Below are 25,499 nucleotides of genomic sequence, written 5' to 3' on the forward strand. Positions count from 1 at the left end.
CTCAAGTTGTAAACTCTGCATGGCTCGGTGTGTTTCGGTCTTTCCCATCAACTAGCTGCAGCACTGAGGTACAACGGCAGGACACAGATGTTACCCGAGGGGTTGTTTCCAGAAAATGGGACAACTGAAGCAGGTAGCCACATGGCCAAAGTCCACCTCAGTTCCCTGTATTTGTAAATGTGCGTTCCCTACAACAGGTGAACAACAAAGGACAAAAAGGCACACACGACATCACTCACAAGAAATTGGGTAAGCAATTTTAATCATTAATGATAAACAGTAAAGGTGCAACTACATGAAAAGCCTCATATTTTACAGAGTGAAACAGGGTTTCATGGTTGTTACTTGTAAGGCGTTGAAGGTGGGACCCACTCCTGGATCTTCTTTCTGGTGGTAGAATAAGGTACGTACTGTTCAGGCGTGCCACTCACGTTGAATTTATGGTTTGTCCAAATGAATTTCCGGGCAGTGGGTGGTTTTGTTGTTGGAGGATCATCGGTCATGCAGTGAAGCCAACGATGCCTTAAAGAGGGAGGAGATGAAGCAGTTAAAAAGAAGCCACATAGTGTAGTGGTGGAGGTGGGAGGAGGTCCAGGGCAGCTCTGGAGCCATCTGCTGCTGGGGTTTAAACCCAATGCCACCACTTACCAGCTGAGTGGTTTTTCATCTCAACATCATTATTTCCTAGGAATGGTTATAAGGATTAACTGAGATACTGTGATGCACAAGTACCTAGAAAAAGTCTTGTGTGTAGTAGGTATTCAACAAATGATAACCACTGCTGTTGCCATCACTGTTTGATCAAGGCCAAGACACCAGCCATTTTCAGGTATGTCACTGTGCTATGTTCCTCAGAGGAAGAAAAAAAAGCACTGCTGTTGAATTATGAAATACTGTTAGCTATAAGAGGTATCTTAATTTTTTTAAAGGCTTGTTTGTTTATTTGAAAGGCAGAGTTACAAGGAGAAGGAGAGACAGAGTTCTTTCATCTGCTATTTCATTCTCCAAGTCACTGCAATGACTGGTGCTGGGGCAGGCCAAAGCCAGGAGCCAGGAGCTTCCTCCCACTTGGGTGTAGGGGCCCAGGGACTTGGGTCATCTTCAGTTATTTTCCTAGGCCATTAGCAGGGAGCCAGACTAGAAGCACAGCAGTTCAGGACTCAAAACATGCTCACATGGGATGCCAGTGCTGCAGGTCACAGCTTAACCCACTGTGCCATAGCATGAATCCCTAGGCATCTTAATTTTAGACATAAAAATGCACAGCAGCTTCAGTGAAATATCTTACTGTTGGGTTAGAGGATGAGCTGGATTTTCAGTATGCTCAGCAGCCCTGGCTCATGACTTGAGACCATGAAGCTCCTGCTGAGAAGAAAATCTGCAGGTATCTCAGACTTGGCCTGGAGCTGAACACTGCGGAACACACAATCTGCTATACTAAAAATGTTACATCACAGCCCCAGGTCACAGCATTTAGGTTCTAAGTGCTTGGCAATTCATCTCAAAGGGTATCTGATGTGAGGGGTGATAGCTTACCCAAAAGCCGGGTACATGGCACAGAAAGGGAAGAGACTGTGATGCTGCTAACGACCACGCGACAGAACAGAACCAAGCAAGATGTTAAGCTGAGAGCTTCATGTGGGAAAGACAGAGCTGACAGAGGTCGGCCTAAATTCCAAAAGACAAGGAGTTCAAAGACAGTGATGACTCCATGGGAAAAGGGAAGGAGGGGACAGTCATAGAATCACAGCTCCAAGAGAAACAAGGGGGATAGGTAGGGAGGACTAGCCAGTGGCAGAGACAAGAGCAAGAGGAGGGGGGTTTTGGTGGAGTACGTAAAACCAAAGTTAATGACAAAAACGTACAACTCTATGTAAAAAATATTTGCTGCAGAAATTGGTAGCTACAGTTAGATAACTGGCTAAAACCACTAACAGAGATAAAACACATTTGTATTTAAAGAGACGTACAACATGATCTGCTGACCAGCAGAGAAGAAGCCCTCTGATCTGAGGATGTCTTCTTCTGAAGACTAGTGCAAGCTACAGGACAGATGTGGCCTGGCAATGAGCAGCACTACCCATCCTGAGCCGACAGCACTGCAGCAGACTCCAGGAAGCACTCAGAGAGACTGCCTGTCAAATCCAAGGCTGCCACTTGCTAAGCGACTGCTTGTAAGCCTAGAACATAGCAAATATGTGTAACTTTTGCCTTGTGGAGTCAGCTTAAGCAACCAAAACAAAATTTCATCTAAAGAACTGCTATCAAGTGCTGGGACTGGGTGCAAATCATGACAAGCTGGACCACAGTACTGACTGCCTGGCAGGCACAAGATCCAGAGCTGGGAGTGGGTCTAGTAGGGAAATTGTGGGCACTCTCCTCCTGGCCTGCAGCTCCTATTGGTGAACATTAGAGCCAGGGGTGGAGGCAGGCCAGGCTGGTCAAGGCAGCAGCACCTACTGGTGCACACAAGAGCCATGTGAGATGTGGGGCAGATTGGGCTAGGCAGTAGCATATGCTGGCACATGCAAAAACCAGGGCAAGGGCTGTGCCTAATGAGGGTTATTGGGGATTGCCAGACTAGGCCGTGGCACCTGCTGGTGTACATGAAGACCAGGCATGTGACGGCTGGGTTGGGCTAGGCCAGAGTACCCATTGGTTCTTGGGAGAGATGGAGCTGGGGGCTGAACTGACAGGCAGCTGTTATCTACCGTTATGTATGCTGGTTGGTCCACACACAAGGCAAGTCTGAGGTCACCCCAGGCAAGGTTTCTTGGGGCACATCCCAACTAGACTGCTGGACACAATCCCTGACCACAGTGAAAAATCACAATATATGTGGTCTGACCTTGGAAACTCTCAATCCCATTGCAATAAAGCAGATGATGTCTCAGAACTATCAAACCACTCAAGTAACACTCTCAGAACATCGTTCCCCATGTTGGGTCTCTAAGGTGTCATTAAATGACTGTCCTCTCTTCCTAGGTGCAGGTGTAGGTTGACAGCAAGGAGTGTTCCCCTCTCTTCCCCTTACTCCCAAAAAGAACTGAAAACAAAACAAAAACAAAACCAAAGAACTGCTGTTGGAACCTGGGACTCCTGAAGGCTAAAATGGTAATTAAGGACCTAATCGCAAACCTTATTTATCCTTGCTTAGGTAAATGAAGAGTTCCTGAGAAGTAGAAAACATTCAAAGATTATTTTTATCACAATAAAAAATCTGAGCATGCGTACCTCAGCAAGGCTACAGACAAGAGTCAGGGAGTGGATCAACACACTCCAAACTCCCGTTACGGCAGTTTATAAAGAACTGTAAGAAACAAGACGATGCTTAGAGTCTGCTAAACAAACAGAACTCTTCTTATTACCATTATTAAATAAAAGACAAAGAAACTAGACCTTTTAGATCTCCACACTAAGGGCTTACACAAGGTGCTTTAAAAAGTTCTTGGAAAAATCAGCGGAAGACTGGCTAAGAAAGCTATGGTTCATCTACTCCATGGAATACTACTCAGCTATTAAAAAAAACGAAATGCAGTTCTTTGTGGACAAATGGGCCCGACTGGAATCCATCATGCTAAGAGAAATGAACCAATCCCAAAAGGTTAAATACCACATGTTTGCCTTAATCTGAGATGAAAAGAGAACAACTTGGAAAATAGTACCTGTATATTGTAATATTAGTGCAATCTCTTATAACCTGTATCCAATGCAATAAGATAACGCGATATAATCTATAAACCAACAATTAATGTCAGAATACTTAAGATCTACATCGAAAAACTGTAAAACCTACTATACCCTCAATACGCTATGTTAACCTGTAATGGGGGGGAGTGCAGGGAAATCTTTCAGGACCACAAAAAGAGTGAGAAAAAAGTACAATATAGCCTATCAAGATCAAATCTGGTAATTCATAGATAACAGACTCAAAGCGGCACTAAACAACACTAAAACTACTATACCAATGCATGAGGGGGGAATCGGGTGCGATCCTGACAACCTCTTAACAGGAGGTCCTGTGCGTGGAGCAGGGGAGCACTCCAGAGTGGAGCAGGTGGTAAGGAGGAAGCTTGGATCCCAACCATGAAGACTCCCAGACCTTCACCACAAACTATTAATACGAGCAACAAGGACTATATCCCAACTGCCAAGGAGGCCACAGGGAATTGGATGCCCTCGGAGGCCGAGTACTCTGAGGTCACCCACCCCCAACCGGAGCTTCCACAGGGGATGGAAGAAGTCCAAACACTACCGTGCAGAAACCAACGTCATCAGAAAGACAACCAGAAGCCCTGAGTGGTCTGCAGAAACAGAAAAATAATAAACGTCCTTCGGGACCAGGGAGGAGAGCTTTCTCTGGTCCGAGCCTGGCTCCACCTCTGGACCCCCCCTCCCTCGCAATGACCATCGGGATCGCTTCGAAAACCCCTCACAGCAAACAAACAATCATACAAACTAAAAAAAAAAAAAACAAAACCTAAAATAAATAAACAACAGAAAGTAGAACTTGAAATCTGACAGGAAAGAGCTGGCATGGATTGGCTCATGCCTCGTTGGGTGGGTCACAAAGATTAGTTACTCCTCACCATGGTGTTGAGGATTTTCCTGCACCCCCCCCCCCCCAAAAAAAAAATGTTCTGCACCTAAAATGTTGACATATATCTTGTTAGAGTTACAAGCCAGTCTGGATTATCCTAAAATCTGCCAAGATCAGCAAAGTTTTACTTCAACACAACAACTGGCTAAATACTAAGATGAAATGGACACAAAACAGCTGAATGGTGCCTTATGGCCATTTTAAGGTATAGAGCAGCCGGTCCTGTATATGAACTAAAATTGAAATGTCAATGAGCTAATCATAGGTGGTGGCTAGGACTTGTTTTCCTTTTTTTTTTCTTTTTAATACACTGGTTACTCAAAACCATGTCAATTCCATAACATTGCAAATTGCTGTTGATGTTATATTGGGACTCTTAATTGACTGCGATGATATTCTGCCAGCTCAAACTTCAGACCAGAAAAGGTCTCCCCAAGAAACTGTTCAACCCATCTGGACAATAAGTAGCTGGACTCTATGCTTGGTATATGTTTGCAATGAAAGAATCTTGATTGAATTTGAACTGTAATACTGCATCAAGGTGGAGGAATCCACTGGGGGGAGGGGAGGGGGAGGGAGGGGAGGGGAGGGAGGGAGGGGAGGGGAGGGAGGGAGGGGAGGGGAGGGAGGGGGGGATTCCCAGAGCCTATGAAACTGTCACATAATGCAAAATAATTAACAATAAAAAAAAAAAAAAGTTCTTGGAAATTAAATGAAAACATACACTTTTTTTTTCAGAAAACACATCTTCCATGAACTTTCTGAAGAGCCTTTGTTTTTCTAAAACATATTTTTAGCTAGGTTATTCTTTCTTCAAATAATTTTTTTTTTTTTTAAATGATTACACGGTTGATCAGAGTGGGAAGGATTGAGGTTTAGGGAAAATTGGGTGAATTCATTGCTTCCAAATTTGTTATTTCTTCTTGTTGTTCCTGGGGTATGGGGAGAAGCAAAGGGGGAACACACTCAGGACTTTCCACACGTCCCAGTATCCAGGGATGAGGAACCACTGCCGAGCTGGGTTATTCTCATTGTAACGAAAGATGATAGTGTGCTCATAAACATTGTCTAGAAATTTCTGTTGTATTAGCATTAGAACTGCTTCAATTTCATAGCTCTGTTTTATTTTTAGGGACAAAGTCTAATAAAATTCAACTTAATAAAGTCAGTAAGACTGTACATAACAAAACTAGTAGAAAGGGAAAATTACAAATGCAAATCTATGTATAATGAAAACACATTACATTTTTTGGAAAAAAAATCAATATTCAGGGCCTGGTACAGTAGCCTGGTGGCTAAAGTTCTTGCCTTGCACATGCTAGGATCCCATATGAGCACTGGTTTGTATTCCAGCTGCTCTACTTCCCTTCCAACTCCCTGCTTGTGGCCTGGAAAAGCAGCAGAGGATGGCTCAAAGCCTTGGACCCTGCACCCATGAAGGAGACCCGAAAGAAGCTCCTGGCTCCTGGCTTCAGATAGGTTCAGTCTTGGCCATTGCGGCCACTTGAGGAGTGAATCAGTGGATGGAAGATCTTTCCTCTGTTTCTCCTTCTCTCTGTAAATCTGACTTTCCAAGAAAAATAAATAAATCTTTAAAAAAATCAATATTCAAATATATCAAAATACTTAGACATTTGGTATAGCCGTTAACACACCACTAGGATGCCTTAGCTCTGCTCCTGATTCCAACTTCCTGGAAATGTACACTTCAGAAGGCAGCAACCCAGGGCTCAAGTCACTGGGAACCTGTCACTCCCATGACAGACCTGGATCCTTAGCCCAGCCCTTGTTATTAAAGCAATTTGGAGAACAAATCAGCACATGGGAGACCCAGTTATCTCTTTCAAATAAGATAAAAATTCTCAAGAAGTAACTGGAAATGAAGATATTAAATCATAACTGTTTTAATATCATCTACCAAATTCAACTAACCACAAGATGGGAATAATGAAGTCAACAAGTATAAAAATAAAACATGGTTCAACACAAGATGGGTAACTCAAATCCTGTTAGCTTGGGAACTACTACGGAATCAAATACAATTTGATCCAAAATCCCAGTGGGATTTCACTGAGCCTGATAATACAATTCAGTTGGAAATCTATCCAAGAAACTCGGGAAACCCAGAACAATCAGGAGGGCTGGCATAACCAGATATTAAATCAAAGTCTCAAACAAACTATTGAGACGGTCTATATTTCCGCTGGTGCATGCATGAAGTGCAGGTTGGTTGGGCTTTGCCACAGCATCAGTTGGCAAATGCTGGGAATGGGAACAGGTCCTGTCAAACTAGACTGCAGAACCACCTGGAAAGTATAAGATCTGGGGCTGGCACTAGGTCTGTTAGGGAAACAGTAGGCACCCTTCTGATGGGCTGCAGCTCCCACCAGTGAACATGAGATTCAGGGCTGGGGGTGGACCTGGCTGAACAGGCATTAGTACCTACCAGCGTAGGTGTGGGTTGGACTGAGCTAGGCTGCTGCACCTATTGGTGTGTACAAGAGCCAAATGGAATGCTGGACAGACTGGACCAGTCTGCTGCACACACCATCATGCACAGGAACCAGGCTAGGGTCAGGTTTGGTGAGGGTTGCTCTGACTGGGTTGCAGTTCCTGCTGGTGTGAGGGTTAAATGTGTGCTAATGCAGGGTTGGGATGAGCTGTAGCATCCATTGGTTTGTGTAAGAGGTCACTTCAGGCAAGGGAGCCCTCCTACATCCTGCAACTGAACCGCTGAACTCAGAACTCCAACCATGGGGAAAATCCCAGGATCTGAGCCTGACTATGGAGTGCATGTGTCAGAACTGGATCTCCTCAGCTGCTGAAGACGGTGTGGCAGACGGCACGCCAAGGTGCACACAGAGGATATGACAGTTCATTAGGGCCTGCAGAGGACATTTAGTACCATAGCAAAGTATGGAGGGCAGAATAAATTGGACAATTCTCCCAGCAAAGCGTTGACAGCAAGTATCTGAGCGAATAGAGACTTACGGTGGACTATGTCAGCCAATGGGTCTTGGAAGGATTTCCTCATCCTTGGGGCAACAAAATCAACAGCAGTTCAGAACTATTGAAACCACTTCAACAGAACCTCTGGAATACGCTCCACATCAGGGACCCTGGGATGACACTGGGTGGTCATTCCCCACTTCTGGTTACTGATACTATTAGGATGCTGGGTGCAGCTTGACCTGTTCTTCCCCCACCCCTAACCTTTCCCCCAGACACAAGAAAAAAAAATTGGGAGCAATAGTCTCAGGCACTGTCCCCTATGCATCAACACTTCCCACCACAACCAGTGGTCCACATGGGCATGCATCCTTCTCAACTATGCAAACATTATCAAAAATAGTTTAAAATTGCCATCATCAAACAAAAAAAAGACTAGTATAAAAATAATTCAAATATACCAAAGTATACATAAGGCAAGCTTAACATTTCAGATCTATGGGGAGAGTTAATAATTTTTCAGCCAATTATGCTAGGATAGTTTAAAAAAATCAAGTTAAATTTCTGAAGTCATATATCCAATAGATTCTGTGCAGATTAATGCTCAGAGACAACACAGCTGAATACATACAGGGTAAGACATAATGATATTCATGCCCAGTAGAGTCTAAAAGACCACTAACATCAAAGGCAAAAAGAACATTTTGCAATATTCTAAAAGATTCCCCCACCATTACATATCAGAAAGATAATGTCAAGCATCCAACAGAAAATTAGACAAACAATACCAACTCATAAGCAAATCCCAGAAATGTGTATTTCTACCACATCTCTAGAGGGCAATTTGCTAAGAGGTATCAGAAACTCATAAAACATGCATATTGGATATAACAATTTTACTTATTTTACCTAATGCATGTGTACTACTTTGTTAAGGAAATAGTGTGCTAAAAAAATTTCTTATAATTCAATCCAATTCTGGAAATAGTCTACAAACCCTGCACAAATTATGCCATTTATCTGGATACAGTCAAAAAGGTTCTGTCTACTATTTACTTCACTCTACTTAAGCCATCATTAAACAAAAACAAAAACAAAAAAAACCAACAAAAACCATTCCTCTAAAGTATTCACTTTTATTTACCTTAAAGAATTTTTTGCTACTCCACAATGCAACATCATTCCCCAAAGTTTACATCAAAAAGGTTCAAATGCTTTTTCATCTAGAAACCTCAAAATATGACTATTTCTTTCAAGTACCACAGCTTTGATAACCTGTGAACACAATAAATATTTATTCTAAGAACTGGAATCAAGAGCAGCTTTTGTTCATTCAGAGTAATATAAAGTTTGCTTACACACCCAGGTAAGGGATTTTCCAATAATTAATCTTTATAAAATGCCCACATCGATCTTAAGTAAAGCAAGCACATACCAGCAAGTGAAACATTTCAAACAAACAGAATTTTAACAGTAAAACAATCTTGAGGCCGGTGCATTGGCACAGCAAGCTAATCCTCAGCCCTGTAGTGCTGCCTGCTCCACTTCCCATCCAGGTCCCTGCCTGTGGCCTGGGAGAGCAGTCAAGGATGGCCCAATGCCTTGGGACCCTGCACCCACGTGGGTGGCCAGGAAGGAGCTCCTGGCTCCCAGTTTCAGATCAGCTGAGCTCTGGCTGTTGTGGCCATCTGAGGGGGTGAACCAGCGGAAGGAAGACCTTCTCTATCTCTCCCTTTTCCTCTGTAAAATCTGCTTTTTAGATAAATAAAAATTAATAAAATTTTAAAATCAAAACAATCTTTGTTTCTGCTTATAATGAACACACAAAGGTTATAAAGAAAAGAAACATCCCAAGTGGCTACTATGGCCGGACTGGGTCAATCTGAAGCCCAGAGCTACCAGCTCTCCTATAAAGACTTGAGCCATCTTCTGCTACCTTCCCAGGCCATAAGCAAGAAACTGGATTGGAAGTGGCACAGTTTGGACTCTGATCCATGCCCACTTGGGATGCTGCGCTCGGGCTGTGAGACTGAGCCTCCGAATGGTGTGCAGACCAGGGAGATTTGACCCTCTCTATAATGGGAAGTCACTGAGTAGAGGTTAGACACAATCTCATTTACACTTTCCAAGAATCACTCTGATCACCAGCATGTAGGGAGTACTAGTGTACTGTGAGAGTGTAATCAGATCAGCTAGGAGGTGGCTGTACAAGTCCAGGCAAGAGATAACTGTGGCTTGGATTAGGGTAATAGCCACAGACTTAGTGATCAGATGAGGGGCACAGTGAGGAAGGAAAGCAGGAAGAACTTGCTGGATGTTAGAGGAAAAAGAATAGAGGATAACCTTAACTTTCCAGCTTGAATGAATAAGAATCATTTAAGTACTGAAGGCCACTTTGTTTGACAGGTTTAGCAGTCTACCTGTTCACTGTGCATGGAAATTATTTTTTAAAAGTTTATTAAATTTGTAAATATAATTTAAATTGCTTAGAGGAATACAATTAATTAATTTGCAAATGGATTTATTTAGAAGAATTTAATCCTTCCCACTAGAGCTTATCAAACATTCATCAAAGAATATGAGGAAATGTTTTTCATTTTCATGCAAAAAATATTCAATTTAATAATCTTGTTACCCTATTTATGAATTGAACCTCAAGGCTAAAGAATGAGGTTTTAATATTCACAGCTATAATAAATAAGCTTTTTAATTTTAAACCCCAAATTGCCATTAATCTTTCCTACATACAAAAACTCCTCAGGATGTGCCCACTGTGATACAGGAGGTAAAGCTGCTGCTTGCCTTGCCTGTGTCCCATTTCAGAGTGCTGGTTCCAACTCCAGTGCACCTGGGGACAGCAGATGATGCTCCAGTACCTGAGTTCCTGTCACCTACATGGGAGGCTCTGGGCTCCTGGCTTTGGCCTGACCGGAAGTGACACAACAGGTGGGAGGTCTCTTTCTCCTTCTTTCTCATTTACTATGCCTCTCAAATAAATTAATCTTCAAAAAAAATCACCAAAATATTAAAAAAAGTCTGACAAAAGACTCAAAATGGCAGAAGATTCAGTGAGCTAGTGAAAAAGTTTGATATTTTAAGTGACAGGAAAAGGAAGCAAGCCACACAATGTCATGCATGTTGTGTCAGAACATATGCATATGTACACTGTGAGTTGTCATCACAGCTTTCTTCTAAAAAGGGCGTGACTAATAGACTGCAATCTGTTCTCTAAAAAGTGATCCTTAAAAACATTCCTTCTTGGGGTGGGTGTTGTGGCACAGTACATTAAGCCACAGATTACAATGCCTGTATCCTACCATTCAGTTTTTTGGACAGTCTGGGTTAGTCCATTTCCACTCTAGTTTCATGCTAATGGTCCCTGGAAGGCAGCAGCTTTGGGCCCTCGCCAACCATGTGGGAGATGTGATGGTGTTCCCAGGTCTCGGCCTCAGCCTGGTCCAGCCCTTGTTGCTATGGGCATTGGGAAGTGAACCAGCACACAGAAGATGTCTCTCCCTCTCCTTACTACTCTGCCTGCCAAACAAATAAACAATCTTAAAAGAAAAAAAATACATATTCCTCTACTTAAAAGCAGACTTTCAAATATTTACAGCCTCAGTGAATGGGATGTTAACAGTGCTTGTTTCTAGGCCAAGAAGTTAGTTTACTCTAGTTTCTGCTTCATATTTTTCTTGATTTTTAAAATAACTCCCATCCTTCCCGATAATCAGAGAATTTTTTTATGTTATCATGCTTGTTTTCATATCATGTGGAAGAGCTTATAACATTGAGGCAAAAAAAAAAACCCTGAGTATGATATGAATACAACAACTACAAAAAATGTCTTAAAAGGACTAGAGGAGAAATAGAATTAAAAGAGAATGCAAATTTTGCATGAAGTTTTGGAAACATCTTGGATGGCAAATGTTGACAGTGGACACTCCCAAAATGTCTGTAAGGGCAGGTGTCATCCTCCACAGCTTTCCCAACCATAAGCAGGGAGCTGGATCGGAAACAGAGCAGCTGGGACACAAACTGGTGCCTGTATGGGATGCCAGCCCTTGCAGGTTGAGGATTAGCCAGTTGAGCCATCACACTGGCCCCATTTACGATATTTCTATATCTTTTCAAGATATAGATGCAAAATTTTATCCTGCCAATTGCATGGACAGGTCCCTGCCATTCTCTAACCCAACTGCTTAGCGACTGGGATGGTGGACACCAGCACTTTTCCTTTATTGAGATGCTAACCTCGCTTCCTTCTCCTCCTGCCTCAGCAGCCTTCTTCCTCCTCTCGATGCCTGAACTCTGGCCCTGAGCTTTGCACTCATACATTCAGCTGCTTACCCAGCGTATTTATTCACCTTCAGTGCCAACAGATATCAAAAACTTACTGTGTTCCAAGACAAGCTTTGAATCCCAGCCTTCATTCCCCCATGCAACCTACTCTTCTCATGGTCCTCCATCTCTATGGACAGTCTCACCACCTGGGTACTAATCACTAAAGTCCCAACCCCATCCACAACCCTCGGATCCTCTGTATCACCTCCACACAATCCACCCACCCTATTTCTCTAGGAAAGCTTTTAGAACACATCATGCCAACTGAAAAACAAGCTAATGACATTAAGCTTTCTAAATATCTTATAGGAGAAAAAACACTTAATTTCACTTCAGCCTTCTAAGACAAAATTACTTCGTAGAAAATAAACTATCATACACTACTGTTTTGCAAAGACCATACTAGTGAATAACTTAAGTAAAATTAATTTTACAAGCAAAGTGAATCTACAAGAGACTAGTGTATTCCACCGAAGGAAGAAGGCTGTGTTAAGATGTATTACTGACACATGAACAGAAGGTGCCACCAAGTGGTAAAACAGAGTATATACGCAGTAAAGGAAAACCCAAGCTAGTCATTTTTTATAATGACTTGGTTCAAAGAAATTCCAGGTTCCAATACTTCAAATCACAAAGAGTAAATATTTATTTATCCTGATATAATCAGAAACAATAATTTTGCACTTTCATGTTTCAAATAGCCTAAATCTTCTGTTTTTCTACATAATGAATTTTTAACTTGTCAGGTTTCAGGTGCTAATTACTTACTTGGTTTTTCATTCACTAACTCTTTGTAAAAACTAACTACCACAACAATGAGAATAAACAATTTTGAGCCTCACTCTAACCTTACAGATGAACAATTATTTAAAGATAAAACTGATGGCAATTGAAATTGTATAAAATTATACTTGCTGGGCCCGGCATGGTAGCCTAGTGGCTAAAGTCCTCCTCACCTTACCCTTGCACGTGTCAGGATCCCATAAGGGCACCAATTCATGTCCTAGCGGCCCCACTTCCCATCCAGCTCCCTGCTTGTGGCCTGGGAAAGCAGCAGAGGATGGCCCAAAGCCTTGGGACCCTGTACCCACAAGGAAGACCTGGAAGAATCTCCTGGTTCCTGGCTTCGGATCCACTCAGCTTTGGCTATTGCGGCCACTTGGGGAGTGACTCAGCGGACAGATGATCTTCCTGTCTGTCTCTCCTCCTCTCTGTATATCTGCCTTTCCAATAAAAATAAATAAAATCTTTAAAAAATCATACTTATTATCTAATTAAATAGCTTCAGAATATTCTATTCAATCAAATAAATATAAATGCTAAAACCTCATTATTGGTCCCATAAAAGAATAAAATGTAGCTAGGAAAAAATGAAGGCACCAGGAAAAACAAGGACCCTAAGTTATAGCATGGTATTGTAGTATTATAAGGTCGAAGGGAGCAAAGGCTACATGCATCTCACCGCCTAAGCCCTTCCCAGGAACTGCTCCTGGCCTGTGAGAGTGGTGTGCCAGGTTCTAAAAAGGAAGTTTATTATTTTCAAGGGAGCTCCACTGCGCATCCCAATGTCTGTATCACCACATATATGTGTGTACCTGTGGGAGGACCTAGCAGCCGTACAGGTACTAGCAGCTTTAAGGAAGTCAAGATCTCAGGAGGAGATGGAGAGAATGAACTCGTTTCCCTGTAAGACTAGTGTGCATTAAAAGAGATGGAGACGCTTACTAAATATTATTTCCTGTTTGTATCATAAGCACTCATGCTCCTGAGGGAAATCAATCCTATGTGAGATTAGGCAGCTACTGAACAGACGCCTAAGACCATCCCAGGTCATACTTGGTAGCTGACCCAGAGGAGAGGGGACAGGAACCACAGTCCCCCACCAGATAGACAGCACCGGACGCTCCTCTCACCGGGAGGCTCTGCAGCTGTTCGTACAGGTGACAGCTCAGCCGGGCGTTTTCCCTGCGACATGGCACAGGCTCAAGGGAGATGAGAGCTGCCTCACACAGGTACAGGAGCTGCTCTCATTTCAAAGCTTCATGCTCCATCAAGCCAACACCTGGATAACAGCACCACAGGTGATGTTTCCACAAGAGACATGCCAGTTCTGAGCAGCAGCACCAGGGAAACCAAAACATAGCCAACAGCGGGATTGACAGAACCTCTTCATTCAGACACAGTTCACAAGTGGAGTTTATTTCTACCTAGCAATGTGATTGACAGCATTTTATCTGGTTTCCAGGGCAACAGAGCAAAGCAGTTAAATGAAGGGCATATTTTCTTAACCCTTAATTTATGCACTAAAATTGTACACTATTCTGGGTAGTTATCACACCACAGTCGTATTTTCAGCACCAATGTGTGTTCTAACCTGCAGACCAGCGTTTTAATGGCTGTCTACCAAGCATCTCAAAGTATGTGGGTATTCCAAAAAATTCATGGAAAACAGAATGAAAACACAGGTTTATTATGGTGCAAAAAATTGAAGTCACATCCATATGTAGTTATTTTATAGGATACATCTTCCATTAATTATTTGAAGACCCTCTCTGCATACACTTTTGAAGTTCTTTCTTTTATTAGCCTTTTTAAAAGAAATTTACATTACCAAAAGTTACTCTACTGAACTTTTTATCCCTACTGATAATCAATGCTTCCCATCTCTTCCTCTCTCCAATTCTCTAGCTCCTATAACTACCATCATACCTCAACCTCCTATGAGATCAACCTTTTTTTTAAAAAGAGAATTAACTTCTTTGAGTCAGAGTTCCAGAAAGTGAGGGAGAGACAAAGACGGATCTTTCATCTATTGGTTCACTCCCAAAACGTCCACACTGGCTGCAACTGGGCCAGGCTGGGAGCCAGGAGCCTCTTCCAGGTCCCCCACTAAGCTCCTAAAGACTCAGCACTTGGATCACCTTCTGTTGCTCTTCTCAGGCCACTAACAGGCAGCTGGATCAAAAGTGGAGCACTTGCATCTTGATCTGGCATTCCTATGGGAGGCCAGTATTGCAGGCAGCAGGATCAGCTTTTTAAAGATCCCATATATGAGTGATATCATGTGGTACTTGCCTTCCTATGCTTGGCTTATCCCACGTAACATAATGGCCTCCAGTTCCATTATGTTGTTACAAATGACAAGTTCCTACCGTATTTTATGGCTGAGTAGTATTCATACATGTTTGCATATCAGACCATCCGTCCATCAGCTGACAGACAATGATTAAACTAAAAATTAGTTGAGCAACTTGAACAATGCTATGGGTATACAAGCAACATGTCTTCCCACAAAATGCTAACAAATTACGAAGGAGAAATCTGGAAGACACCATAGTGGAGCAGCTGGGATACGAATTGGTGCCTAAAAGGGATCCTGGTGTGTGCAATGTGAGGACTTAAGCCACTAGGCTACCGCACCAGGTTCAAGAATGAGAAATATTTTATAACTGCTGTTTCATTTCCCAAATAGTCACAACTGGTAGGGCCAGGCCAGGCTCTCCAACCTGGTCTCCCACAGACATGGCAGGGCGCAGTCACTTGGGTTATCCTCTATAGCCTTCCTGGGTACATTAGCACAGAGCTGGATCAGAAGCAACTCAAACCGGCATTCTGATTTGTGATGCAGGCACCTCAACAGGCAGCTTAACGTGCTATACCATAATACCGGCCATAAGTCATTATTCTACATATACGATAAGATCTAGTTCTCCAAATCAATTTGACTTCAAATTTATTTATGGATTAAAGGGAAGACTCCACAGATTTAGAATTCTACAATACACGGCACACAGCAGTATGTGGTGGTGGGGACTGAGAAACATGACTTAGCTTGTTCACCGTCTCTGGTCTCCACAAAAACACATGAGAAAGGCCTGGTGTGAAAGCTCAACTGGCTAATCCTCCACCTACAAGCACCGTGATCCCACATGGGTGCCAGTTCATGTCCTGGTTGCTCCACTTCCCATCGAGCTCCCTGCTGTGGACTGGGAAAAGAGTGGAAGACAGCCCAAAGCCTTGAGACCCTGCACCCACATGGGAGACCTGGAAAAGGCTCCTGGCTTCAGATCAGCTCAGCTCCAGCTGTTGTGGCCGTTTGAGGAGTGAACTAACAGATGGGAGCTCTTTGTCTCTCCTCTCCATAAATCTGCCTTTCAATAAAAATAAAGCTTTAAAAATAAATACAAAGGTGGGTGGGAAACTGGGTGGTGCTTCTCCCTCAATATCCCCCTTTACCTCAGATACATGAAGGAAACAATATGGAAATAACAGTCTTACCCACTTTCCTATAGCCCTTGAACCTTTTTACCCTAATTAACTATGTAAAGATTGTCAAAATATAATAAAAAATAAATAAATAAGAAATAATTGTCCGGGCCCGGCGGCGTGGCCTAGCGGATAAAGTCCTCGCCTTGAAAGCCCCGGGATCCCATATGGGCGCCGGTTCTAATCCCGGCAGCTCCACTTCCCATCCAGCTCCCTGCTTGTGGCCTGGGAAAGCAGTTGAGGATGGCCCAATGCATTGGGACCCTGCACCCGCGTGGGAGACCCAGAGGAGGTTCCAGGTTCCCGGCTTCGGATCGGCGTGCATCAGCCCGTTGCGGCTCACTTGGGGAGTGAATCATCGGACGGAAGATCTGTCCTCTGTGTATATCTGGCTGTAATAAAATGAATAAATCTTTAAAAAAAAAAAAAGAAAGAATTGTCCAAAAAAGACATATGAAAAGCCTTTAAGCTTCCCACACTAACAAGGTCTCCAAGGTACTCATTCTCCAGGAGCTTGTGTCCTCAATTACCCACAGGCACCTGCTAGAGTCCCTTGATGTTCTACTGTTCATGGTTTTTCCTTTTTTAATAAAGATTTGTTTTATTTTTATTTGGAAAGATAGAGTTAGGAGGAGAGACGGAGATCTTCCAATTTCTGCTGCACTTACCAAGGACATTAGCAGAGAGCTGGATCAGAAATGGAGTAGCCAGAATAGAACTGGTGCCCATATGGGACGCTGGTGCTACACAGGCGGAGGCTTAGCTTACTACGCCCTGGCACTGGGCCCCTTGGCTTCTTTTCTATATGATCTCAGGCGACATAAAGGGACCTGCCTGGCTGAATAGGGTACTTTCATTTCCAGGTTTTTAAACTGTCTTATTATTTTAAACATTTCACCCCACATTCTTTAAATCAGCCTCCCTCCAGCTCCAGCTCCAGTTCCAGCTCCAATAAGGTGGTCCCTGAGTACCAGGACTACATGAGTCCGGGTTCTGAAGACTGTGTATGTGAACAAGATGAGCCACATGCCTTGGACATCTACAACTCCAAGGGCTCCATTGTTCAAAAGATCAAACAACAGAAGGCAACCTCAGCACTTAAGGCTTACATCCTACATGGGAACCCAGGTCTCAGTAAGCCCTTCTAAAAACACAGAATGCCCCTCCAAAGAAGGTTGACAGGTCTGATTCTTAAGCTCAGATCTTAACAGAACCACAGAATATTACTTCCTGCTATAAAGAACCCAAATCAAGCCTGGATCACAGTAAGAGAAAGTTCCTGAGATGCACAGGAAAAACCAAGGAGCTTTATATAAAGAGATCGTTCATTATCTGGTCTTCAAAGGACTTCACTTGCAGAGGTCAATGGTTCTAATTAGTTCAAGTGGCAGACTAGAGATTGAAAACTGGTGCTAGGTAAAATCATACAAATATGTTGTTTTAGTCCTGGCCCCACTGCTGATTCCAGCAGATGACGGCTCAAATGCTTGGGTGGCTGCTCCCTTTCGGAAAGCCCTGGAGTGGATCCTGGATCCTGGCTCTGCCTTGGCCAAGCCCCAGCCAAGCCCCAGCAATTGAGAAGTGAACTAGCAGGTGCTAGCTGTCACCCTCTGGCTTGCCAGCAAAAACACTTTTAATAGAAATAGTAACAATGAAGTGCTCTAGGTGACATGTGGCTAGCGGTTACCTTATTGGATAGAGCAGATATAGAACAGCTCCATCACTGTGGGAACTGTGGTAAGCCACATGCTGTATTTAAATTGTCAATTATCGGGCTGGGCACAGCGCAAGATAAGGTTCAGCTGTTGCTTAGGATGCTTGAATTTCACCTACTCTGTTCCAACCCAGCATCTTCCCCAAGCGCCTGTGGCAGTGGATGACGCCTATGAACTTGCCACCTGTCACTCATGTGGAGACCCAGGTAAGAATGTTAGCTCCCAGCTTTGATATTGCCCACATTCAGCAGTTACAGTAATCTGTGCATCAAACCAGCAGGTGGAAGATCTCTCACTCTGTCTTTCAGGTAAATAAACCACTATTTTTTTAAAAATCACTATTAAAAAATTCAACTTATTTATTCCATATGCTAATACCGAGAAAGACAATTCTCACAAAGATTTCTGGATTTCTAGCTTCTTTTGAAAACTGATCTAGAAACTACTGGTAGTGTTCTCACCTGGTGCAGCAAGGGAGAGTTGATCATGTTAACCTCTTTGACGGTTTCAGCATACTACAGAGCCCCATGACTTACCCTAGTGTCTCAAATCTGCACTTCACTGACTTACTGTGCCTGGGTTTCCAAGTGAGTTTTTAGAATCGAAGAAAAATAACCCAGTTTCCACTCAGAGTCCAGAACTATTGCTGATGAGCAAACTCAAATAAAACAAAATGTCACAAGCCAACCAACCTGATACAACTATTTTTCTAAGTGGTTGTCTCTTGGTGCAATTTTCCAGACCAAGTAAAAATGATCTACAGGAGTTAACTGTAATATCAACCATACAAAAATTGCCTCTGTAACTTATGAAACAGATATAAACATTGTGCTCTGAAATATTTCAGATGAAAGTTGAAACCTCAAATACAAGTACTTAAGAATTCATTTTGGGCCTGGTATGATAGCCTAGTGGCTAAATCCTCGCCTGGCATGCTCTGGGATCCCATATAGGTATTTGTTGGTGTCCCAACTGCTACACTTCCCATCCAGCTCCCTGTTTGTGGCCTGGGAAAGCACTAGAGGATGTCCCAAAGCCTTGGGACCCTGCACCTGTGTGGCAGACCAGGAAGAAGCTGCTGGATCTTGGCCTCAGATCGACTCAGCTCCGGCCATTGTGGCCACTCGGAGAGCGAAGCAGCAGACAGATCTTTCTGCCTTTCCTCTCTGTATGTGTGCCTTTCCCAAAAAAATAAATAAATCTTGGCACTTGCCAAGATCGGCCCTTCTCTCTTTCTCTTTCCCTCTGAGAAGCAGGCTCAGGATCTCCATGAAGAGGAGCAGGAGCTACCGAAGCAACTGGCTGACCTCAAAGTGGAGCTGTCATGGCTACGCATCGCCAAAGTCACCGGTGGCGATCCGGTTGCCCAAGATCCGGTTGTCTGCAAATCCATCACCCGGGTGATCACAGTCATCAACCAGACCAGAGAGAAAACCTCAGGAAGCTCTACAAGGGCAAGAAGTACAAGCCCCTGGACCTGCGGCCCAAGAAGACCCGTGCCATCCGCCGCCGTTTCAACAAGCATGAGAACCTCAACACCAAGAAGCAGCAGCGGAAGGAGCGGCTGTACCCGCTGAGCAAGTACGTGGTCAAGGCCTAAGCCCAGCCAGCGGCAGCAATACAATAAACACACAAAACAAATAAATACATCTTAAAAAACATTCATTTCAAAATATACCTATTCTATAAAATCACAGAGGTTTCAGGGAGCTAAGAAAGCTTACAGCTCTTATTTTACAGAAAATTAAGTGGTCAAGACATTAAGGAACTTGCTGAAAGTTAATTTGTATGACTAGATCAGAGTTGTCTTTGGCTTTCTCTTTATCTACTGAGAGATGACACTGTAGCCAACAGGTTCTTCCCAAGACAGCCACACCACCGTCTATGCCAACATGGAAAGTGATGCTGACACACCTCCCTCAAGACAGGGTCTGCCTTCTCCCTACACACTTGGCAGAGCTCTCTACTAGCCTCAACCAAGGGGCTACAGATGCGATATGCATGATTCCTATGCTTGCGCCAGGTCAAGCAGTGTGGCTTCCGCCTGGCTCTTGCTTTCAGAGCTCTTGCCTGAAGCAGCTCAGACAACAAGAAGGGGAAGCAGATCCATAGGTCCCACTTTGCTCCCGGCCCACAGCCAGCACCAACAGCCACTCTGCACGGAGCACGTCTCCAGATGACTCTACTGCCCTAGCTAGGGTCCCAGCCAGCTAGGAGCAAAGGCAGACTATGACTGCTTTGCCACGTCTAGGATACTGGCCCACAAAAACTATAAGATACATGAGGGAACTTCAGAAACTCATGGGAAAAGGGAATTAAGTGATAAGTTAGGGGTGGACACTCCACATGGGAGAACCGGGATTTGATATGCGGCTTCAGTCCTCTGATTTCAACACTCAAATGCACTCTTGGACCTAACAGCTGAGGCAGTTGGCTTCCTGCCACACACTGGGAGACATGGACTGAACTCTTGGTTCCTGGCTCTGGCCCCAAAGTGTGCTTGTATGCACTGGAGAAGTAAGCTAGCAGATGGGAGTTTACCCTGTCTTCCTTTCTCTGCCTAAGAAAGTTAAAAGTAAAAATAAGAAGCTGAGTATAACTGCTGTTTTATGTCATCAAGTTTTAGGATAACTTGTTATGCCACTACCTTAACTAGATGGATGCTTTGAAGACCACTAATGATTGTCTCAAAAATTTACACATTTGATAAATGTTTCTGTAATGAAACAAATATTCACAAAACAAATAGAAAGTTGATTACCATTCAGGAGGCACCATGCTTCCATCCACTTCCCAGAATGTGTTTTTGCCATTCATTTCCGTGGTATATATAACCCATCGATGACGGCCTGGGTGGAAAGATCAACACTCAGTATGATGTAAGGAAATCAAGAAAAGAATATTGTTCTTAAAGAATAAATGCATAATACCAAGATAATCCTTTTTTACTATTAAGACATTTATGTGCTTTCACATACAAGAAATGTGTATTGGTAAAGGGAAGCTAGAGCAAATGTATGGCAAGCTTTTGCCAACAGCCCAGCTAGCACGGTGGCAGGGTTCGGACAGCAGACACTAGGACAGGTCCTTGCTGCGGGTGGGGCGTAGGCTGTTCCCACAGCTCAGAACTCCTGCAGCTCCCTGGAGACAAGGTAGCGAGGGGGGCAGGGCAATGGGTTGGCAGGCGCTCCGGAGGCTCAGCAGACCAAAGGCCCCTCCTGAGACTAGGGCAGAAACCACACCTCAGCCCAGCTTCTGCAGCAACATTGCAAAGCAAACACCTCGGGCCCTTTTGGTAAGGGGTACAGAACAAGTGAACATTAAAACTGAATGATACTCAAAGCACAGCTTGTTATTAAAACAGTGTGGCTACTTCTTTATTTCATAAATTTCTGTGGGACAGTTGAGGTGTCAGCACTATTTACAGAATCATTCCTTTTATTTTTTTAAATCTTTTATTACAGAATTATTTCTATTGGGCCCTGAATTTGGGCAAAGACCTGGGTTCTAATCAGGACTCTGTCACTTATGTTAGTAGTTGCTAGATAAATTCTGTAAGTCTGTTTCTTTATCAAAAGTGGATGATTATTTCAACACTTCAGGGTTGCTGTGGAAACTTTCACACACATGCGCATAGTTCATTCAGCACTGGGCATATAACTATACAATAAATATTAATTCTTTCTACTATTTCCATATTGTCTCTACTCACAAAACATAATGAATCCATTCCTAGAGTGGATTTTTAAATACACAGGCAAAAGGTAATCTGTATTTAGCTTAGAGTTTTCCTACGTAAACGTATAATCAACAGATAATTAACGTGATTTAAACATGACCATAATTGCTAAAAGGAATACATATTTTCATTGGAATTTGTTTCTTGTAGATAAATCAATCTTCAGAGCAGACAACTAAATGTAAACTGTAATCCTATGGGACAGGAGAATGTGAAGGCAGAAGGTTTCATAAATTAAGCCATGACAACAATCAGAGTTTTAACAAACTCAGTATTTTCAATTCTTTTTTTTTTTTTTAAGATTTATTATTATTGGAAAGCCAGATATACAGAGAGGAGGAGAGACAGAGAGGAAGATCTTCCATCCGATGGTTCACTCCCCAAGTGAGCCGCAACGGGCCGGTGCACGCCGATCCGATGCCAGGAACCAGGAACCTCTTCCGGGTCTCCCACACGGGTGCAGGGTCCCAAAGCTTTGGGCCGTCCTCAACTGCTTTCCCAGGCCACAAGCAGGGAGCTGGATGGGAAGTGGAGCTGGTGGGATTAGAACCGGCGTCCATATGGGATCCCGGGGTGTTCAAGGCGAGGACTTCAGGCGCTAGGCCACTGCGCCGGGCCAGCATTTTCAATTCTTAAAAAAATTTTTTTAAAAGATTTATTTTACTTTTATTGCAAAGTCAGAAATACAGAGAGGAGGAGAGACAGAAAGGAAGATCTTCCATCCGATAATTCACTCCCCAAGTAACCACAGCGGCCAGAGCTGGCCAATCCCAAGCCAGGAACCCAGAGCTTCTACCAGGTCTACCATGCGGGTGGAGGGTCCCAAGGCTTTGGGCCATCCTCGACTGCTTTCCCAGGCCACAAGCAGGGAATTGGACGAGAAGCGGAGCTGCTAGAATTAGAACTGGAACCCAATGCATGCAAGGTGAGGACTTTAATTGCTAGCCACCGTGCTGGGCCCAATTCTTCAAAATTTTAAATGCTCATATTCAGACTCAGCAATTTCATTTCTAGGAATGTATTGTTAGAGCACTTACACACTTGGGAGGAATCACAAGCAATTTCATGATGGTACTATTTTTAGTTTAAACTTTTCTTCTCTTTGAGAGACTGAGAGAACTCCTATTTCCTGGTTTGTTCTCCCATGGCCCATAACATTGAGCCAGGTCAAATCCACAAGCCAGAAGTCAGAAACTCAATCTAGTCTCCCGTGTGGGAGGCAAGGACCCAATCACTGCAGTCTTCACCACCAATGTTCCCCAAGTCTGCATTAGCAGGCACCTGGAACAAGGAGCTGGAGTGATCACAGCCAGGGATGCTGATGGCGAACGTGGGCATCCTAAGGGACACCTTAACTGCCAGGCCAAATGCTCGACCCTGTAACATCTTTGCTTGCTTCTGTAAAGTGGCAGAGTGGCAGAGAGAAAGAAGGAGAGACACACACACACAGTGGTACAGGGATGTTTTACCCCCAAAATGCCTGTACTAGCTGGTGTTGGTCCCCCTCCACCTGGGCCTCCCACATCAGAATCCAGAGTCCGAGCACTTGGGTCATCTTATTGCTGGTTTTGCAGGCACACTGACAAGGGCTGGATTAAGCTATCCATTCCTAGGCCTTTCTTCACATTGGGAAATGGTCGGAAATTTGACAAGTGAAAAAGAGATAGCAATGTTTTCTCAGATTGTATTCTTGTAATTACAGGTGTGGATGAGCACCTTTTCACACCTTTGCTGGCATTTAACTGGCTTGTTCTGTGAATTTGCATGTCCACTTCCTATTGTTTTTCATTCTTGTCCAAGTGCTTTGCAAAAACGAATATTACAGAAAACACACCTCAATCAAACCCCCAATGCATTAGCCAAAAAGTACAGCACTCACCAAAAAACTGCTTGTTGTCCTCATAGTACTTGTTTCCGTATTTGTCTTCCCCCACTAAGGTACCAACTCTCACGTCATTGGTCCTGCGGATGCCCAAAAGAAGGGAGGTGTTTTAGAAGGACTCGCTGTTCAAAACACACATGAAAATGAAAATACAAATTTCAGACACTAAGGCTGTACCGTCAACTGGAAGAATGAGATGCTGGGTGCGTAGCACCTGTAGTCTTGGCTGCCAGGTTCTCTAGCTTTCGGGTTAAGAGCTACTCCCTGAGCAGGCTGTCCTGGCATCACCCAGATGGCCCAGGAAAAAGCGGACCGCGGCCAAGGATGTGCCTATATGTATGTAAAAACAGGATCTCCCAGAGTTAGCCCCCACGACACACTGGAGGGAGCAAATGTCAGTACATCTTCTTAATAAGATGCGACTGGGGCTGGCCATCTAGGTCCACGCTGGGACAACAATCCGGTTTGTGCGGAGGCTGCGGCTGGTGCAGCAATGGCTGTCAGGAGCGGTAGAGGACAGGAGGATCACTTCTTTCAAGGTTTTAAAAGGGAGCTGACGGCCGGAGCTTTCCCAAGGTCACCCACCGACCGGTAACGCCAGCTACTCGACAGGGCGCAGCCAAGAACCTCCCCGCTCCCCCTGGGGGTCACAGCTGCCTCTAGGGGTGGCTTCGGTCACCTCAGGGAAGTTCAGCGAAGTCTCCTCAGGGAAGTCCGGAACAGACACTTGGGGTCATGTGTCCTTGACAAGAACTGTCGCTTCTCCGAGGAGACTCAAGAAGGGGACCCTTTCCAAGAAACCAGTCAGAGCAAGTCCAGCCCCAGAGACCATGGGCCTGGCTCCCGCCGCCCACCTGAAGAAGACTCGGAGGTAGCCGCGGAGGCCACCGTGGCCGCCGACCTGCTGCAGCCCGCGCTTCAGGACCTGCACCAGCTCCATCTTGTCCGGCCGGCCCCGCCGCCTGTGTGCCCCGAACAAATCTCACCGTGTGGAAGCGGCGACTCCGCCGCAGAGAAGGTTCCTCCGCACGCCGGGCGTGGAGGAGGCTGTGCGCGTGCGCAGAGCTGGCAGTCCTGCGGTGGCCCTCGGAGCTCGGAAGGTGGCGCTGTGGGGTTCCCTCCGAAGCCACAGCTCCCAGAGCTTCCTGCGGTGGAGAGCGCACCTGGACCACGCCTCCCCAGACAGGACTTCCGCGGCTGAGGAGATTGGCTCAAACTGTTTGGAATGTTCTTTTCCAGTGCGCTAGGAATGTTTAAAAACAAGGTAACTACTAAGGAGTTGGAGAGTGACCACATGTGGACATGGCGCACTGAACTTGAGTATACGCGGTATTGAGTACAAAATTGGTGGAGAATGGGATTATGCAGGAATTTTAAGAACTTTTTGCACCAGAGTAAACTAACCTTTACATTCTATTTTCCATCCGTTTTGGGGACGTATCCTTGTGAAAGCAGTGTGTTGATAGGAGAGTGAGGAAGAACAGCAAACACAAGGTTGGTATGAGCCTGATTTGCTTCCGATTGAATACCTTCCACAGCTCTCAGCAAATCACGTGAAGAAAAGAAGTCTTCGCGAATGCTGAGACCTCACCCCGCCCCAACCCTCCCAGCAAAGCTGTTTGCACTTGGGAAACTATTCTGTTTCATGATTTTATTATTTTAAAGATTTATTCTGACCATTGCAGCCACTTGGGGAGTGAACCAGCAGATGGGAGATCTTTTTTTTTCTTTTGATAATCTTACATAGTTGATTAGGGAACAAAGGGTCAAGGGTTACAGGAAAGTGGGTAAGACCATTGTTTACACACACACACACACACACACACACACACACACACACACACATTCTGTATCTGAGGTAAGGGGAGAGAAAAAGGGAGAAGCCCCACCCAGCCTCCAGGCCATCCCAGGCCCCCAATGTGAGGCATGCCCCGAGGGTCCTGCTCATGTAGTTTTGATAGTTCAACAGTTCATGGGAGATCTTTTTGTCTCTCCTTCTCTGTAGAA

At 44.2% G+C, this 25,499-nt stretch overlaps 1 protein-coding gene and 1 pseudogene across 1 annotated transcript; one reads left to right on the forward strand and one right to left on the reverse strand.

Moving 5' to 3' along the window:
* Nucleotides 1-243: 243 nt before the first annotated feature.
* NDUFA12 (NADH:ubiquinone oxidoreductase subunit A12) lies at nt 244-24,512 on the reverse strand. The gene is made up of 4 exons (XM_004583106.3): nt 24,347-24,512; nt 23,490-23,572; nt 20,633-20,720; nt 244-522 (listed from the first exon to the last, which is right to left on the reverse strand). Exons 1-4 carry the CDS (start codon nt 24,430-24,432, stop codon nt 342-344), a joined length of 438 nt encoding a protein of 145 aa, XP_004583163.1. The 5' UTR covers nt 24,433-24,512; the 3' UTR covers nt 244-341.
* On the forward strand, nt 18,042-19,471 carry LOC105941699 (large ribosomal subunit protein uL29-like; annotated as a pseudogene).
* Nucleotides 24,513-25,499: the final 987 nt, after the last annotated feature.

Source organism: Ochotona princeps, chromosome 15 (assembly GCF_030435755.1).
Source record: "Ochotona princeps isolate mOchPri1 chromosome 15, mOchPri1.hap1, whole genome shotgun sequence".
Classification (NCBI taxonomy): domain Eukaryota; kingdom Metazoa; phylum Chordata; class Mammalia; order Lagomorpha; family Ochotonidae; genus Ochotona; species Ochotona princeps.

Excerpts from the sequence above, each read along its gene's own strand:
- NDUFA12 (XM_004583106.3), bottom strand. The coding sequence starts at position 24,432 with ATGGAGCTGGTGCAGGTCCTGAAGCGCGGGCTGCAGCAGGTCGGCGGC. Across the intron at positions 23,573-24,346 it reads TACCTCCGAGTCTTCTTCAG|GACCAATGACGTGAGAGTTG; the intron begins GTGGGCGGCGGG and ends GGGCATCCGCAG. Across the intron at positions 20,721-23,489 it reads GGACAACAAGCAGTTTTTTG|GCCGTCATCGATGGGTTATA; the intron begins GTGAGTGCTGTA and ends CTTTCCACCCAG.